A 16,757-nucleotide genomic window follows, 5' to 3' on the forward strand; every position below is an offset into this window, starting at 1 on the left:
AAAAAAAAATTAGGAAATATTGAATACTTTTCATTTTTTAACTTCATCTACCAAAAAGAATGAACACCTAAGTGAAAAAAAATAATTTCCCTTTCACACGTCTTTTAAAAGTGACGCAAGTAAAAAATTATAGTTTTGAGAAAATCTCAAAAAAACCATGAAGTGGACCTATTAAAAAACATTTGTATGACTAATAATTTAATGCTCTGGCGGGCGCAGAGGCGGATTTAATGGCAGGTGCACCGGGTGCCCAGACTTCTAAAGGGCCCCAAAAAACACAAACTTCACACTTTTTCTAATTTAGGAGGTCCAATATTTTCTTTTGTGCCCAGGACCCCGACTGACTTTACTCTGCCACTTAGCTCGCAGGATTTAAATTTGGTGAACCTTTGATGTTTGATAGAGGACTTTATCCAATTGTTCGATAGTGATAATTACTCAAAAATACAGTTTTTTTTACTTCTGTCACTTTTGAAATACATGTGCGAAATGTTTCTCTTGTAACTTTACTGTGATTGGGTTTATGTGTGTGTGTGTGTACGCTGTTTTTATTTGAGAGAAGAGAGAGAAAAGTTGAAGGATTTTCTTTTATTACCGTTTTATAAAATTGTATTCAAGCTCTTCATCTGGAGAGCACTGGAATATCTATAGAATGAATATATGTTGGAATGTGCATGTGTGCGTTGTGAACCTAACATTAAGTTTGTTTCTGTGTAATGCTTGTTATAGTGCTGCCATCTGCTATTTATTTTTCAAGTTATGAGTGAAATGTAATGATTGAATATTTGTGTCATTGTATGCCTGTTGCTCTTTGTGGCGAGACTTTTTAATGGGGAGATCATCTTGCATTCGTTCCTCATAGTTGGGAATCACAGAAAACCAACTTTTCAGTCAACCACTAACTATGGGTGTCTTGGCTAGAGTTCCAGCTTCTCAAACTGCCCTAATTTTTACCCACATAGTTGGGCAATTTTCCAGTTGTGGCCTCAGAGTTTGCATTTGTATAAGTATGCAGTATATACTAAAATATTTAAATTTTCAAAATCAAACAAAAAATTAAAATCAATTCAATCAATCAAAAAATGGATTCATTCTAATTTTTAAAGCTGAACTATATATAAAAATAGAAAATAAATTCAATTCAATATTTTCTTACCATTTGAAATATTTTCTAAATTTGTGCCTAAATCAGGAACACAAAATGGGTGCCTTTCCCAATTTGGCTCCCCAGTGACAAAAACCTGGCTACGCTACTGATCAAAAGTTTCTTTTCAAGAGAGAGTCAGGGCCGTCTTAAGAACACCATCTGTCCCCGGGCCAAGGGATTTTTCTGAGGCCCTACTATGCAAATTTACATGTATACTCCTCAAAAATTTTAACTATACCTCATTTTTGTGAGGCCCCTCTGTGCTTGAGGTCCCTCGGGTCATGCCCAGGTTAGCACATGTGTTAAAATGGCACTGGAGAGAGTGGGTTGGAGATGTATGCTCTGATGGGGTCAAATGTGAAAACGCTATGATAGGTATAAAGATTTTTTGGTTGCTGCAGGTGTGTTCGTCTGCAAAATATGCTTTAGTTAAGGTTGTGTGTATTGAGTGATAAGCCATCAATTTTCAATTTGGTTTCAATTTCTTTTTCTTTAACAAAGAGAAAACTACATCTGACAAAATAAAGTCAAATTCTGAGGGAAAGTGCTTGGTTTATCCAATATGCTATAAAATATAGGGTTTTCCAGCATGCTGTGCTCAACCTTAGAATTTTCCAACATGTCAGATTATGCACTGGGATGCAGTATGTGTTTACATACTGTAAACTTCACATGTACAAACTAAACACACATACAAAGCAACATTTGCATAACAGATCTATTTTACATTAATTACACCCATTATTAACGTTAGAGAGAAAAACCAGCATTTTATATACTTTGCCAGTAACATATATAAATGAGATGAATTTCTTATTTTGCATTTCATGTCAATTAGAGAAATTTAGCTGCAGCAATCATTGTAAAAATTTTAACTATAGTTTTAAATAATGCAATTTTTCCATTAAAATGAAATCATTCCAAATTTTTAATTGATTTTTATTGAATTTTCAGTTGATGCATCATGTGATGTAAACTATCAGCCAAATAAAGATCAAGCTACATTGGAACAAGCATTTTCTACTGTCAAGGTGATTACAAGCTTCTTTTCATTTAGGGAAATTTGATAGACTCTGAGTGGAATACAGTAGATTCTCAATAATCTGACTGCGCATAGTCTGGCACGTCCAATAATTCAGCGTTTTTTAGGCAGGTTTTCTTCAAGCCCTATAGAAGAGGGAAAACATGTCGCTGCATATCTTTGCACAGAAGTTTATATTTAAATAAGCTTTTTTAATTGACTTCCAATGGTTTGACGCCTGATGATATTAGTCGGATTAGCAAGAATCTACTTTATATGTATCATTTACCTTTTTTCCTTTAACCCTTTTTCTACTGACTATGAAATGCCATGTCAACCATAGATAATTTGTTATGTACAAACTAATTGTTTGAAGAAAGGGTTTTTTCTTGTCTTTAATTAGATTAAGAATGGCCCACAAAATAATTTACATGATATTTATTATCATATTTCATTTTTTTATTTATGCGTATTATTTTCTTATTCATGATGTGGTAGATCAGGGGTGGCCAACCCGCAGCGCACATGCTACAAAGGCTCTTTTCAAAAATTTAAGTAATTCTATTCAATTACAGTCAAGAAAAAATTCTAATTTTTTCAACCTTTTTTTTAATCTATAATAGTCTTGTAGACCAGAGATTCTCAACCTTTGGAAGCCCATGGCCTGGTTTAATTCATTTTCGTCAGTGGAATGGCCGGTCCTACACACGATTAATGGGAAATAAATGGAAAAAATGAAACTGAATCACTTTCTGTGTGTGTGCTCAGTTTGACTGATGTCAGGCCTGGCAATTGCAAAACACTGTTATAGGCTACCAAACCTGTAGTTCCCATTATAGGCCTTCCTTATAGAGATAATTTTTATTCAATGTATTTATTTGATTTCATTAAATATATGAATAAAATGTTGAAAATAAAATTAAATCGGTTCAGTTAAAAAATAAATTGGTTCATGAAATACAATGAACTTTCATTCAATATATGTATTTGATTTTATTCAAACAAAATCTTTCAAAATCTATGAGATAACCAAGGACATTTTAAAAGCAGTATGGGCTCTAAGCAAAGTGATATTCTGAAGTATCTATTTAGTTTGAAATACCTGCTTACCAATTACTATGATTCTCTCAAAAATCATAGTACCAAATCTCATTATCCCAAGGTCCCCTATGAAGTGTCCTGGGTAGATACATAAGGCAGCCTTTGAAATAATGCTTATTCAATGTTTTTGTTCTGGTCTTCATCTTGAAAACAAGCAATCAAAGATGCCGGCGCGAGGATAAATTGAAAATGGGGGAAGAGAAGAATATGTATGGTTCTGTCCCATAAATTGGGATGTATGGTCTGCATGGTCTGCATGTTAAAATTTCAAGAGTGGCATGTGCATCAAAAATTATCTTAACTGTGGCATGTCTTGGAAAAGGGTTGACCACCCCTGTTTTTGATAAAGAGTTAATTTATATACACACACACACAGGTGAACTTGGTTAATCCAAATTTTTGTAATTCCCCTTGAGTTCCCGTGTAATTTAATGTTGAAATTACCTGTTTAATTCATTTTTCCCTCTATAATGTTTTGGATAATTCAAAATTTGAGTTGGATAATATTGCGTCACAGATAAAATGTAGCTTTTCTGTGAATTCCTGGCTAAATTTTAGTCATCTTGTTCTTTATTCCGTGGTTTACTGATTTTTACCGAACATACCATATACTGTAGCCTACATTAAAACACTAAAAAAGTTAAATAAAAAAAAAAAATCTGAATTTTGTTTTGGCTCTAAGTAGGAAGCAATGACTTCGATACCAGAGTTTCACACATTGGCTTTTGCCTTTCCGTTGGCCACTAGAGTTTTATCGGGTTAATTAGTATCTGGCAATAGTAAATGCAATGAAGGAATGCTACTCATTAAATATGAAATTTTATATGTGTATGTGATCCTCCACATACGGAATGTTTAAAAGCTAAAGTGCTGAAATCCTAGTTTATTCGAGGATGATGTCTCTCCGCTATCCATACAAAGTTTTTAACAGTTGGCTGATGCAAAGATATATTTTGAAAAGAGAAAATTCAACTGCCCCTGCAGGGAATTGAACAAACGTCCTTTCACTTCCCGGGTGAACGACCTAGACCACTAGACTACAGAGGCAACGAATATCTCAATCTTTCCTTGGAGCTCATGTGCACTGAACAGGACCATACATAGACGGTCGGACCTAACTCATGCCAAAGTTCACAATTGCTGACAATGCCACCAGATGGAGACTTATCCATTGCTTTGGCCTGAGTTAGGTCCGACCATCCATATGCGGTTTCGTTCAGTGCACACGAGCTCCAAGGAAAGATTGAGATATTCGTTGCCCCTGTAGTCTAGTGGTCTAGGGCGTTCACCCAGAAAGTGAAAGGATGTGGGTTCAATTCTCTGCAGGGGCAGTTGAATTTTCTCTTTCCAAAATATATCTTTGCATCAGCCAACTGTTAAAAACCTTTGTCCTAGTTTATTGTCTGGTAAAATGTGTTAAAGATTTGTCTCTCTAGCATTATTAGTCATTTATTTTGGAGAAGGCTGCGATGTAGCCTAGAAGCATTTTTCACCATGTCCAAATAAGGAGGGGAAATAAGGAAAGGATTCAAAAAATAGGGGCTTCTTTTCACCTCTAGAAAAAATATTGTGGTGGACTTACAGATGTACACATTGGTGAAGCAGTAGAGAATTAAGTCATATTGAATCTTCTCATAAAGGTGATGAAACCAAATTTACTAAACCAACAGAGGTTCCTATTCCAAAACTTGCAGTAGCTACTGACATGTTAGGAAAATTAAGGCTGCTAAAGTTCAAAACACTCGCATCTTTTATTCTATATATCAACTTGAAAATTTTATACAATATTTAAGAGCATCTAAAAGAAAACAAATGAAAATTATAATTTTACAAATTAAATAGCTTTTATGGTCATTTAACATTTTATACAAACACTAGTTGTAATAATGAGGAAACTGCATAGTGAGTGATAGCATTCAATACATATTTATAATTACCATTTCACTTTTTCCATGAAAGTTTTGTTATCCTATACTAATGAATTGGATAATTCAAACTTTTTTGTTGTCTCCTTGGGCTTCGAAATTATCTAAATTTGACTCTATTTCTATCTCTTAATTTCAACTGGAGCTCTCAGATTGTGTCACCGTACATGAATCAGGCACATAATAAAATATTATATGGCAATTAATTGTAAGGGAGTAAGTTGAAGTATTATGATATGTTATTGTTATAAATGAGGATGTCTAATTTCATTATATTGCCACTATCTAAAATCCTCATTTTTATTTAACATAGAAAACCCTTCCGTACTCATGGCAGGAAAAATATATTCACAAAAATACAAAATATGATACCCCGGAGTTACATGATTGGTGGAACTGACCTGGGGAATTATCATTGATGAGCATTGCATTAATCAATTTTTTTTTTTAAAGGCTGGCAGTAACGTGAGCCTTCAAGTATGAGAGAAATCGTGACCAGTCTTCAAAAAAATGGTAGATGCCATACCAATATTGTTTTGATCAACCAAACAATTATTGGTTATAACTTAATAGCTACCAATTCAACAATTAGCCTGTGATTATATTTGAATTTGAGAAATGTGCCCTTTTCGCAAAAAAATTACATTTTTGAGTACATGTACGTAACCTTTGGGTTAGCATAAGTAGCTCTCTAATAAGTGAATACACTTCTCAACTCTACCAAACCAACTTTATTTTCTTTACTTTACATAGAAAAATCTCTTAAACAGTCAGGTGGTTACAATGGCATATGCTGTTGCGCTGATTTTTAATTTAATTGTTTCAATTTTTGAAAAATAATTATTTCAATTATTGTATTTTTTTGTTGATTATTTTTAAAAACAGTTAAGAACATGAAGTCAGTTTAAATGTATTCATAACAAATTTTAATCTGGAAAATTCATTTTATTAGCTTCAAACTTTTAAAAAAGGAAAAAAAGTAATTAGATAACTGACTGTTTAACATCTCCCCAACCTATCTGCTTCTTGGATTTTAATCACACACCAGTTATTACACTGAACCAGTTTTGAGGAAAAGGAAAGCATTTCACTTTTTGTGACAGTTCTTTCCCACACAGAATTTTACTGCTATATCTCATTAAAGAAGTTCCACTTCAAAAAGTTACATAGATAAAAACCAAATTTTGTTTTGGCAATGATTTTGTTACCAGTTCCACACTGGCTTTTGTATTTCTGTTGCAGCTACACATTTACCGTATCTTAGATGACCTAATTAGCAATGGTGGCTCATGGTCACATATTCTGGGGGAGGGGTGCATATTTAAAAAATATATTGCCATTTATTGGTGAAAATATGTGAATGCGTATTTACACAATGAGTAAAAGCACTGCATTGAATTTGTTTATGAAATTACACTCATGTCCATAAATTGAGGATAATGCCAGCTCCGGCAAATAAAGGTTCAGAAACAAAACAAACGTTACTTATTCATAAAGCCTATTTATTAAACAAAAGATAAAGACGGTACACATGTAGGAGGTGGTTGACGAACTGCAACTCGTTGGCCAAGCATGTCCCACACATGCTCTATCGAATTCAAGTCAGGTGAGAATGCTGGCCATTCCATACGGGTTATATCCTCAGATTCAAGGCATTCGTTTACGATGTTTGCTCGGTGAGGACGTGCGTTGTCATCCATAAACACAAATTCTGCGCCCATGGCACCCCTAAACAAAGGTACATGTTGTTCCAGAATGATGTCCCGATAAATTTGGGCTTTTATGGTTCCGGTTTGAACATGCAGATCTGTTCTGGAGCCTAGTATAATTCCACCCCAAACGAGCAATGCTGCACCACCATAACGGTGTCGTTCAATGATGTTGTCTTGGTGGTAATGGATACCTGCCGTTCTCCATATGAAAGTCTGACGTTAAACAGACTGCAAGCTAAACCTGGACTCGTCTGAAAATATCACACAAGCCCAGTGTGATGATGTCCACATTGCATGTTCTCTACTCCAGGCTAATCGCTGCCGACAGTGAGTTGCTGTGAGCGGAACACATCTGACAGGCCTGCGAGCATATAGACCAATATCTCCCAAACGTCTGCACACAGTTTGCCTTGAAACTGTGGTACCCGTGGCTGCAGATAGCTGGTGAGACAGGTCGGATGCTGTGCTCCATCTGATTCTTTTGGCAGTTACTGCCAAATACCGGTCTTCATTCGGCGTTGTAACTCGGGGGCGACCTGTATTGTAACGTCTACCGACATTTCCGTTATCTTGGAATCGTTGCCAAAGCCTAGAGATGATACTTTGGGCAATTCCAAGTTCCTCAGATACTTCCATCTGAGTACACCCACATTCCAGGCAGCCGATAATTCTACCACATAAAAAATCATCCACGTGCGTCCTCTGTGTCATAACTATTCGCTTACGGCACTGAGCGCCTTACAGAACTCTAGTGAACAATTTCACTTCTTTGCCACCATTCCTTATATACCCCCCTCTTACACTCTCATCATTGTGACGTACTATCGGCATCATCTGGTGGCTTCCTGAAGATATATCATTCTTGCAGATATGTGTGATAATTCTACAGGTGAAATTTTTACTTTAGATTTCGATTTCCGCGTGATTCTGAATTATCCTTAATTTATGGACATGAGTGTATTTTTCACACTATCTGTATATCTATGTAGTACAAAAATAATAATGCTCTATCAAAGCAACATTAATGTAAATAATTTATGCAGTGAGCCTAATCGATATCTTAACTACTTTGAAAATCATCCATTATAGATAGCAACTGCTGAACCTAAATTGTTTTGTGCAAATTCATACTCTTTCAATATTATAGTATAATTTAAAAGGTGTATTATATTCCAATGATAAAGTTATAAATATACAGAGTGCATAGGTAAAACAGGGTGTACTGTATTTTACTGGCAAACCATTGATCCTATGGGCATACTTCCAATTAAAGTATCCAATTAACATGTAGTACTTAGATATCTCATTCATGTTGCAAGGGGTTGCATAGTTATTAAAATAAAAATAATAACTTTTTATATGGACACCCTGTGCTCAAAAACCCAATTGAAAAGTTGTAGCTATGTGTTTCCTGATGCCAAAAAAAAATCCATGTTTCCAGAAGAGTAGGAAGTGTTTTGAACCTGTGGGTTCTCGTCTTTAGTTTTCTGCATAAAATTTTGATTTCTGAATCAATTTTGGGGTTCCTTGAACCAATGTCACAAATCGCCATGGATGCTTCACCCACAACACCCCCAGCTCTGATGCCACTTCATGTTTCTAAGTGAAATAACCACCGAGATATTCGAATTTGAAAAACAGGAAAGTTGGAGAAACAATACCATTCAATTCAGATGAAATGGTTTATCTGTATTTGAAGCCGTTTTTTCCAACTTTCCTACATTTTTCAACTTTGAATATTTCAGCGAATATTGAACTTAAAAATGCTGATTTTTTTTTTTTTTTGCATCAGGGAGAGACAGGGCAATGACTTTCTAATTAAGTTTTTGAGCACAGTAATTCTGGTGAGCATTGGTGAATGACTGAAAACATTCAAAGAGGAAAGAATATTGTATAGCTCTCCGTGGAAAGGGCTGCCAAACCTTGACCATATGACCTGTATTTTACGGGACACTTTCTTCTTTTAAGCAGTGCTTCTGAAAATATTTCTTTTCTAATTCATCAAGTTCATTTGGAAAAAAGAAATTCAGCTGGGTATTAAGTTGGTTTCAAATCCATTTGAAGAATTAAATTAATGACTTGATATTTTCAAGGGACACATGCTTTTGTGCCTTTTTAGGAGCCGCTCCTAATTAGCACCTGTTAGTGGCAGATGCAATGAAGGAACACTACTCAGGAAATACATTAGTTTATGTGTGCATGTGATAACCAACTCCTCTACATACGAAATGTTTGAAAGCTAGAATGCTGAAATCCTAGTTTGTCTGGTGAAATGCTTTGAAAATTATTGTTTATTTTGGAATATATATATGAATGTATCCTAGTAACATTTTTCACCATGTACAAATGAGGTTCATAGGCTTGTTCACCTTAAGAAAAAAAAATTGTGGTTACCTTACGGACATTGGTAAAAAAGTAAAAAGTTGAGAATAAAGTTATACATTGAATCTTCTCTTGAAGATGACGAAAACAAATCTAAGAAAGCAACAGATGACCCTATTCCAAAACATGTTAGAAATATTAAAGCTGTTGAAGTTCAAAACTTGCATCTTTCATTCTCTAAATCAACTTGAAGATTTTTACAATGTTTAAGGTAGACTTAAAAAGAAACATGAAAATGACAATTTTACAAATAAAATAGTTTTCATGATAATTTACATTTTATACAAACACTAGCTGCAACCACAAGGAAACTGACAAAGTAAGTGATAGTATTAAATACATTATTATACAGTGCGAGACATAATTATAAGACACTTAAATTTTAGTGAAATAACAAGAAAGAGCAAAGTAAAAAATATCAAAACTTTCAAGCTGTTTTATGACAGCAAAAAATAACTTTATACCAATTATTGGAAATTGAAAAAAAAATATTTTCACGTTATTTTATGGAAAAACAGAAAATGATGTATGGACAGAATTATAAGACACCTGCTGATTTTTGAGGGAAAAGTAAAATATTATTCAAACAAATCACATATAACAAGGAAACAGTTATTTTCTGGATATTATGCTGAGGTAAACTCGGAAAGAAAAGTCATCACTTCTTCACCGGTACTCGAACCCAGGCCCTCTTGCATACCAGGCAAGCATGAAAGAGGGCCTGGGTTTGAGTCCTGGTGGAGACGTGATGACTTTTCTTTCCTACTTTTCTTCTTTTTGTTCACCTCAGCATAATATCCGGAAAATAACTGTTTCCTTGATATCTCGAGCTGAGAAAAAGCCATCTATCTCTCTCTAAATCATATATAAACTTACCAAAATCAAAATTGATATTTTGTACAACCACATCTGTTGCTAATCAAAGCAAAAATTTGATTTGGCATGGATTCAACCGAATCAATGAGAGAGTCACAACTCACAAGAGACATCATTCCAAGCCTGTGATATGGCGGCTTTTAGATGTTTGATGGAAGAAAATTGCTTCTTACCTGCGTATACTGATCTGCAAAGGATGCCCCACAAGTTTTCCATGGGGTTGAGGTCAAGGGAAAGAGCCTGCCATGAGAGAACATTAATGTCTTCTTGCTTGAAGCACTGCTTTGTGTGACCTGACACATGAATTTGGCGCATTATCTTGTTGGAATATGTAATATTCGTCGCAAAGAACTTTATATATACCAAGTTGTTCCTGCAAGAGTTTTACATAGCTTTTTGAGTTCCTTGAGGGTAGAAAAACTACATCAGTCTTTCCTTGGGCAGAAAATGCTCCCCAAACAATCATTGAACCACCATCCATTTGACGGCTCCTTAATTGCAGCTTTGCAGACCTCAAAACATGCCAATATGAATGGAAACCGATTGATTGGTTTTCAAAACCACAAGATTGATTTTTGTTTCATCTGAGAACAGAGCAGAATACCACTGAGTCCAAGGCATAGTACATTTTGTGAGAGTCAAATGATCCTGTTTGTGTTTCAAAGTTAATGGAGGTTTTTCTTGATTTTCATGAATTTGATGTTACTTGAACTTAAAACTCTAGAAATTGTACGCTGTGGGCACTGAAATTGTAAGGCAGATTTTATATTTCTGGATGGCAATTTGCTCCTTAATGCTAGAGCACAAACATTGCACTTTGAGGGGGCAGACAAGCATGGGGTGTGCCTAGATTGTTTTTCTACAAAATGACATATTCCATGGTTTAAAAAATTTGTGACAGCACATTGAGAACATCCAATTTTATTTGCTATATGCGTTTTAGAAACACTGATATCACACAATAGCAAAATTTCATGAATTCACTTTTTTGCAGCACTGTACCCTGTGGCATTTTTTGTACTGATGAGGTACTTGCAAAGAGGGAATATTTTTATTAGTTTGTTATCCAGTGACGTAAAAAAATGATTTGCATAAAGTAACGCAGTGGTACTATTGTAAAACAGTGGAAATGAAAATGTCTTATACATCTGGCCCTATTTCTTACTTAAATTCACAAAAATATTAAAGTATCAAAAACTATTTCTCAGACTTCCTTGTAATTTCACTCACAATTGTAAATTGTATGACCAATACATATACTTAAGTTTCATTATTGTAGAAATATTTTTTCTGTTTTTTTTCGCGAATATTCGTAGTGTCTTATGTTTCGCACTGCAGTTATCAACCGTTTTTGACTTTTCTTAAAAGTTCTGAGTTTTGTTATCCTATATTGATGAATTGGATAATTTGAACGTTTTTGCTGCCATCCTGAGCTTCGAATTATCCAACTTTTTGATTGTGTATCATTCTTCTCAAAACTAAGGTGTTAAAAAAAAAGTATGGTAGACTCTCATGATAATCTGGCACATACCAGACCACTGTATGCCAGATTACCAAAATCTCCACATTACTAGAAGTTAATTTAAAAAACTCATTTAAATAATTAAAACTTTTGTGCACAGACATGCAGCAACATGTTTTCCTCTTTTATACTCGAAGAAAACTTGTCAAAAAACACAGTATTACTGGACGGGCTGGAGTAGCGCACAACCAGATTATTGAGTCTACTGTAGCTGGTTAAAATCTACGTACCCTCTTTCTGAAGTTTCATAATATATGTCACGTTTTTAATTTTTTTTTAGAATTCGTAGTTTGGTACTGAAATCAACAGTATTTAAGTCATATTACAAAGTAGAAATTTTCTTTCCAGCCTCTTGCAGAAAGCCAAGCGGAGCAAGAAACAATTGCAACTGAACATCATTTACTAACAACTACATCTTATGAAAGAGAGAGAGAGACAGCAGCTGAAACAAGTCATTTCTGTTTATCACAACAAGAGTTGAATTTATCTTATTCAGGAGTACCACCTAGCTCTGCAGTAGGTCATCCTTCATATCCAAGTGATTCTAAAAATCGTAACTCACTATTTCTCCCTTGTAATGTTTTGTCTTCATCTATTCAAAATTCACATAATGCATGGACATGTGGAGAAACCTCTCACAGACGAGCCATTTCTCCACCATTTACTCCCTCTGTTCTAGCCATGCGACCTCAATTGTTGGTTAGATCTTTTTCAGCTGCTCCTGAATTGGATGCACATGTTTCTGTTTTTGATGATAGAAAATCTCCTGTGCATGTTGTATTTCATAATGCTGATAACCCACAAGCCTGTGCATGGAATGATGAATTTTCTATGATATCAGATTATTCTGTTGGTAATTCCAAATCTTCTGTTCCATTCAATTATTCCGGGTTTGTTCAGTACCAACCTGTTTGCTCAAAATCTGTTATATGTAACTGTCGTACATGTTATTTTGCTCAAAAATGTAGAACATGTAATGTGAAAACCAATACTTGTTGGGATTATAATGCGCCTCACAGATGTGTATCATCTCAGATGTCTCCATTCAGCAGTCGGCCTAGCTCTCCTTTAAATAATGAGATTTCTAGTTGTATAGGAAATGGTAAATTCTGTTCCTCTGCTAAATTTTTTCCTCCACCATGTGCAACTTCTGAATTCAGCTCTGGATTGTCATCCATATCACCAAGGCCTTCACCTCCTCTTTCACCACTCACACAATCATATCCAGTTTCACTTAAATCTCATTTTGATCAAAATGAATGTCCTGATAAGTCAACTCATTTTCAGCATCATTCAAAAGCAATGTCAAGTTTAAGTTCTCCGATTCATAATTCTATCCCATATGGATATCGATGCCGATCTAAAACCCTTGGATCATGTGATACCAAATCTTTTAATGAACCTCAATGTTTCTGCTTTCAAAGTGCTAGATCGCCTTCTGGTAGTTTCTCTCCTGGTAGTAACATGCCGTTATCAGTTCTTAGCCAATTATCTTCAAATGCTGATTCAAATGAAATACGGAATAGCTACACTGTCATTCCTTGTAATCATTCAGGTGAAAGACCTTCTATTCATTTACCCAGTAATAGTCCTTTTTGTTTTTCTTCTGGCAATCAAAGGTCGCCAATGGCTTTCGAAAATAAACAAAATTTAAGTTCTGAATTGAAATTTCTGCCAGGTAGTAAAACTTATGCACAAACCTCTGATATTGATTCCTTAATAAAGAAAACTTCCAATAATAAAGAAAACTCTCCAATAATGAATCTTCAGCAGAATCATTCATCCAGTCAAAGACAACTTTATGGATATGGATACAGCGATCCTTCACATTCATCAAGCTGTGGGTGTCATGGTGGTCCTCCAGGTTTGGGAAACAATTCATCGTGCTTCTCGCAGTCTGCTAACGATATCAAGGTACAACAATGTCCTCTTTCTCTGGGTTTAATCATCCCATCATGCTGCATGAACAAGCTGGCATCTAGTGCATATACTATGGCAAATTTTAAATCTTTAGTATGCAGATTTATATATATAATTTATATGTTTATGTGCATTATCTCGGCATTTGTTTGATAGTCACCATTTTTAGATGTGTACAAATGTCATTTCATAGCATGGCACTTGGTGTTAAGATTTATCATAGCTGTAGCTATTTAAAATTACTGGGCTCTTATGCTTTCAGAACTCTTTATATTAGATGAAAATACATGATAGTGCAAGTAATTTCAAATATAAATTGGATTATCAACCATTTTCAATCCATTGTTGGATGTTAGTCTGTAAATTTTTCCAGTTTTCTCTGATGCTTCCACCATCCAGTTAACCCCAACCATCTTTCAAATCCCATTGCTCCATATTGTTTAGGAAAGCTTATTTTACTGACATTTAAAACTTTAGTTATACTAATTCAGAATGTGTCTTTTGTCCTGTCTTCCAGAAAAATGTGTCCAAATCATTACACTTCTTTCATAGTTAGAAAAATTTATGGCAGATTTCAGCAGTACACATAACAAGCATTACATAGAAACAAATTTTGTTAGGTTCACAACATGCGCACGCACACATTCCATGAACCGATATATTAGAAGTTCCGCAGAGGAATATGGCTGAGGTGCGTATGCGGTTTAGTAACAATGTGTCCAGCTCATTCCTATTTAAATGTTCAATTCTCTTCATGACATCATATACCCTTGTTGGGCTTCTTATCCAAGTGATTCTCTGTCAGCGGTTCGCAACCTTTTTTGACTCGCTGAGCTATTTTCAGTATATAATTTCTATGGCGGAGACCTGTTTGACTCGAGGAGCCCTTTTTTGCACTTAATTTTTATGGCAGAAGACATCTCTTATTTACTTATATCTATCAAATTTACTGATGTATTTTATTTTCCTCCATTCGCTACGGAGTCCCTGGGAGGTCCACGCGGAGCACCGGTTGAGAACCGCTGCCCTATATAATGCCTGGCATATATTTTTCCATGCTCCTTTGTGTTGCAGTCCTTGTATTTGCTTGTGATGGTATATTTCAGCTCCATAAGTCAATGTTAATGGCGCACACACACACACACTGGTTGATCACTTTCTTTTTCTGTCATATATATAGTGACATGTTGCTCTTTAGAATCAGTTTTTGCCAAACGTATTCTATACACCCGTTACTCTTAATTTTTATGATGTTTTTATGCATAGTTATTTCTTGTCTTCATAAATGTAGCTTCATACTACTTCTCCATTTGGAAAAAATTGAACAAAATCTTTCCAAAGTATATGTGTTGAACATAACTTTTGTCTTCTGCAGATTCATTTTTAAACCTGATTGAATGTTTGCCTTCACCAGTTCTTGTATGTTCATTCAATTTTCATCTAGATCTCAATAGTTCCCAAATACTTTTAATCGTGGACCCCTAAGAAATTTTAGTGTCTGCCATGGAACCACATTTATAGCAGCAGAAACTTCAGCCATCTATTAGCACAAAAATGTCTCGAACAATGGAGGATATTTTATCCAGTGCTATTAAATGTGATGCAATAGCAATGTAATCTACTGGACTGCAAAAGAACTAAAGCAACATTTTATAACCCTATCAAGAGCTGTTACCACAAGTACAATTTTTTCAGATCATAACAATATTACTGCAGCACTACCAACATTGCAGCGGGGCTTTTGCACATTAATTTTTAATTAAAACATTTCTTTTTAAATAAAATGTTCATGTATGTTTTTTTCAACTTGGCATTAATTTTTTTTTATAGTTCTACAATTGAGCCGTGGACCCCTGGTGGTCCAGGCATTCCCCCAATTGAGAACCGCTGATATAGATTATTGCTGGTAATAGCAATGTCATCAGAAAAATATAAATAGTAGAAAAATCCTTCATTTATTATAATTCCTTTCTTAAACTTATTCAGTTTCCGGAATATTACTTCTCAGAGGTGCCGCTGACACTTTATAATGCTTCAAATACCCGGAATTTTGGAAAAGAACGCATATAAAAATTTGGTTCACGCATCTCCAAGAATAAAAAAAAATACAAAGAAAAACCTCCAATTTTTCTTTTCTTTCTCTATCATGACCACAAGACCTACAAAAGTAGTTTTACTGCTTTGAAGTACAAATGAAGCCATTTACTGTATTGTGGGTTGTTGAAGAATAACATGACAAGATATATCTAATTGCGTTCCTGAATAAAGTACTGTATACAAAATTTTCCAATTTCAGATTTTTTTCCCTCACTGGAGTTACATACCAGAAATTATACCGTTAAAAACTTTGGTGACTATCTACCGCCATTCAAAGACAGCATCTATGCAGCATAAATTAACATTGTTCCTATAAGATTGCAAATGCAAATTTTTTTTATTCTAAAGGATTGGAATACCTGTTCAAATTGTGAAAAATTTCCTGAGATTGATGGGGGGAAAACCGAATCTGTAAAAAACGCTACCTTGAATGTCCAGTTTTGTCACTTAGCTGCTATGCTCTCATCACCATTTCGCATCATGAAAATCAAGGGTGTGTATGCAGAATCAGCCTTTGGAGGGGCACAAGGATTTCTTCCACCAAAATTTTGGGTCACTAAAAAGGATTGACAAATCCCAGGTGCCAGATCAGTTAGAAAGTTGATATCTCAGTGCCAAATTTTTTTATATGTATGATAACTGAATTGAAGTCTTGGGGGGCATAAAATTATCGGAAATTATGTCAGCATGTCTGCTGGCATGGGAAAGAGTCCCAAAGTCCCATAAAAGGCAATGAGTAACACCACCACTAAAAGAAAATGGCTGGTGCCTAAATTTTTTTTCTAATTTGTCGAGCCCTGGTCACTAGCACTCAAAAAGAATTTTAAATCAACAGATAGAGTGTAAGAATGGTGTTTTTTCCCCATATTTAAATTTTTTGCAAAAATGTTTTTAAATTTTCTATCTTGAGAGAGGGGCGTGGAAACCCACACCCTTCTTGGATTTTGCCTTTGGCAAAAATATGGATTTGGAACTTGTGTTTGTGCATTGATAATTGGCTATATACAATTTTCTAAGTTTTTCCTACTCTGAGTTGGCTATCTTCCCTTTGAAA

The 16,757-nt window shown here is 34.9% G+C and overlaps 1 protein-coding gene across 5 annotated transcripts in view; it reads left to right on the forward strand.

Moving 5' to 3' along the window:
- The window catches only part of Wnk (Wnk kinase), a 375,788-nt gene that overhangs the window by 214,097 nt on the left and 144,934 nt on the right, over nt 1-16,757 (forward strand). For 3 of the 5 annotated variants that reach the window (XM_089253910.1, XM_089253912.1, XM_089253911.1), the window contains 2 exons: nt 2,102-2,178; nt 12,035-13,600. In XM_089253910.1, coding sequence (XP_089110036.1) covers nt 2,102-2,178; nt 12,035-13,600 — 1,643 coding nt within the window. The remainder of the gene's footprint in view (nt 1-2,101; nt 2,179-12,034; nt 13,601-16,757) is intronic. The other 2 variants (XM_089253913.1, XM_089253914.1) reach the window with 2 other exon arrangements.

Source organism: Pholcus phalangioides, unplaced genomic scaffold (genome assembly GCF_987345545.1).
Source record: "Pholcus phalangioides strain wild (caught in Gottingen) unplaced genomic scaffold, Ppha-v1.0 ptg000039l_1, whole genome shotgun sequence".
Classification (NCBI taxonomy): domain Eukaryota; kingdom Metazoa; phylum Arthropoda; class Arachnida; order Araneae; family Pholcidae; genus Pholcus; species Pholcus phalangioides.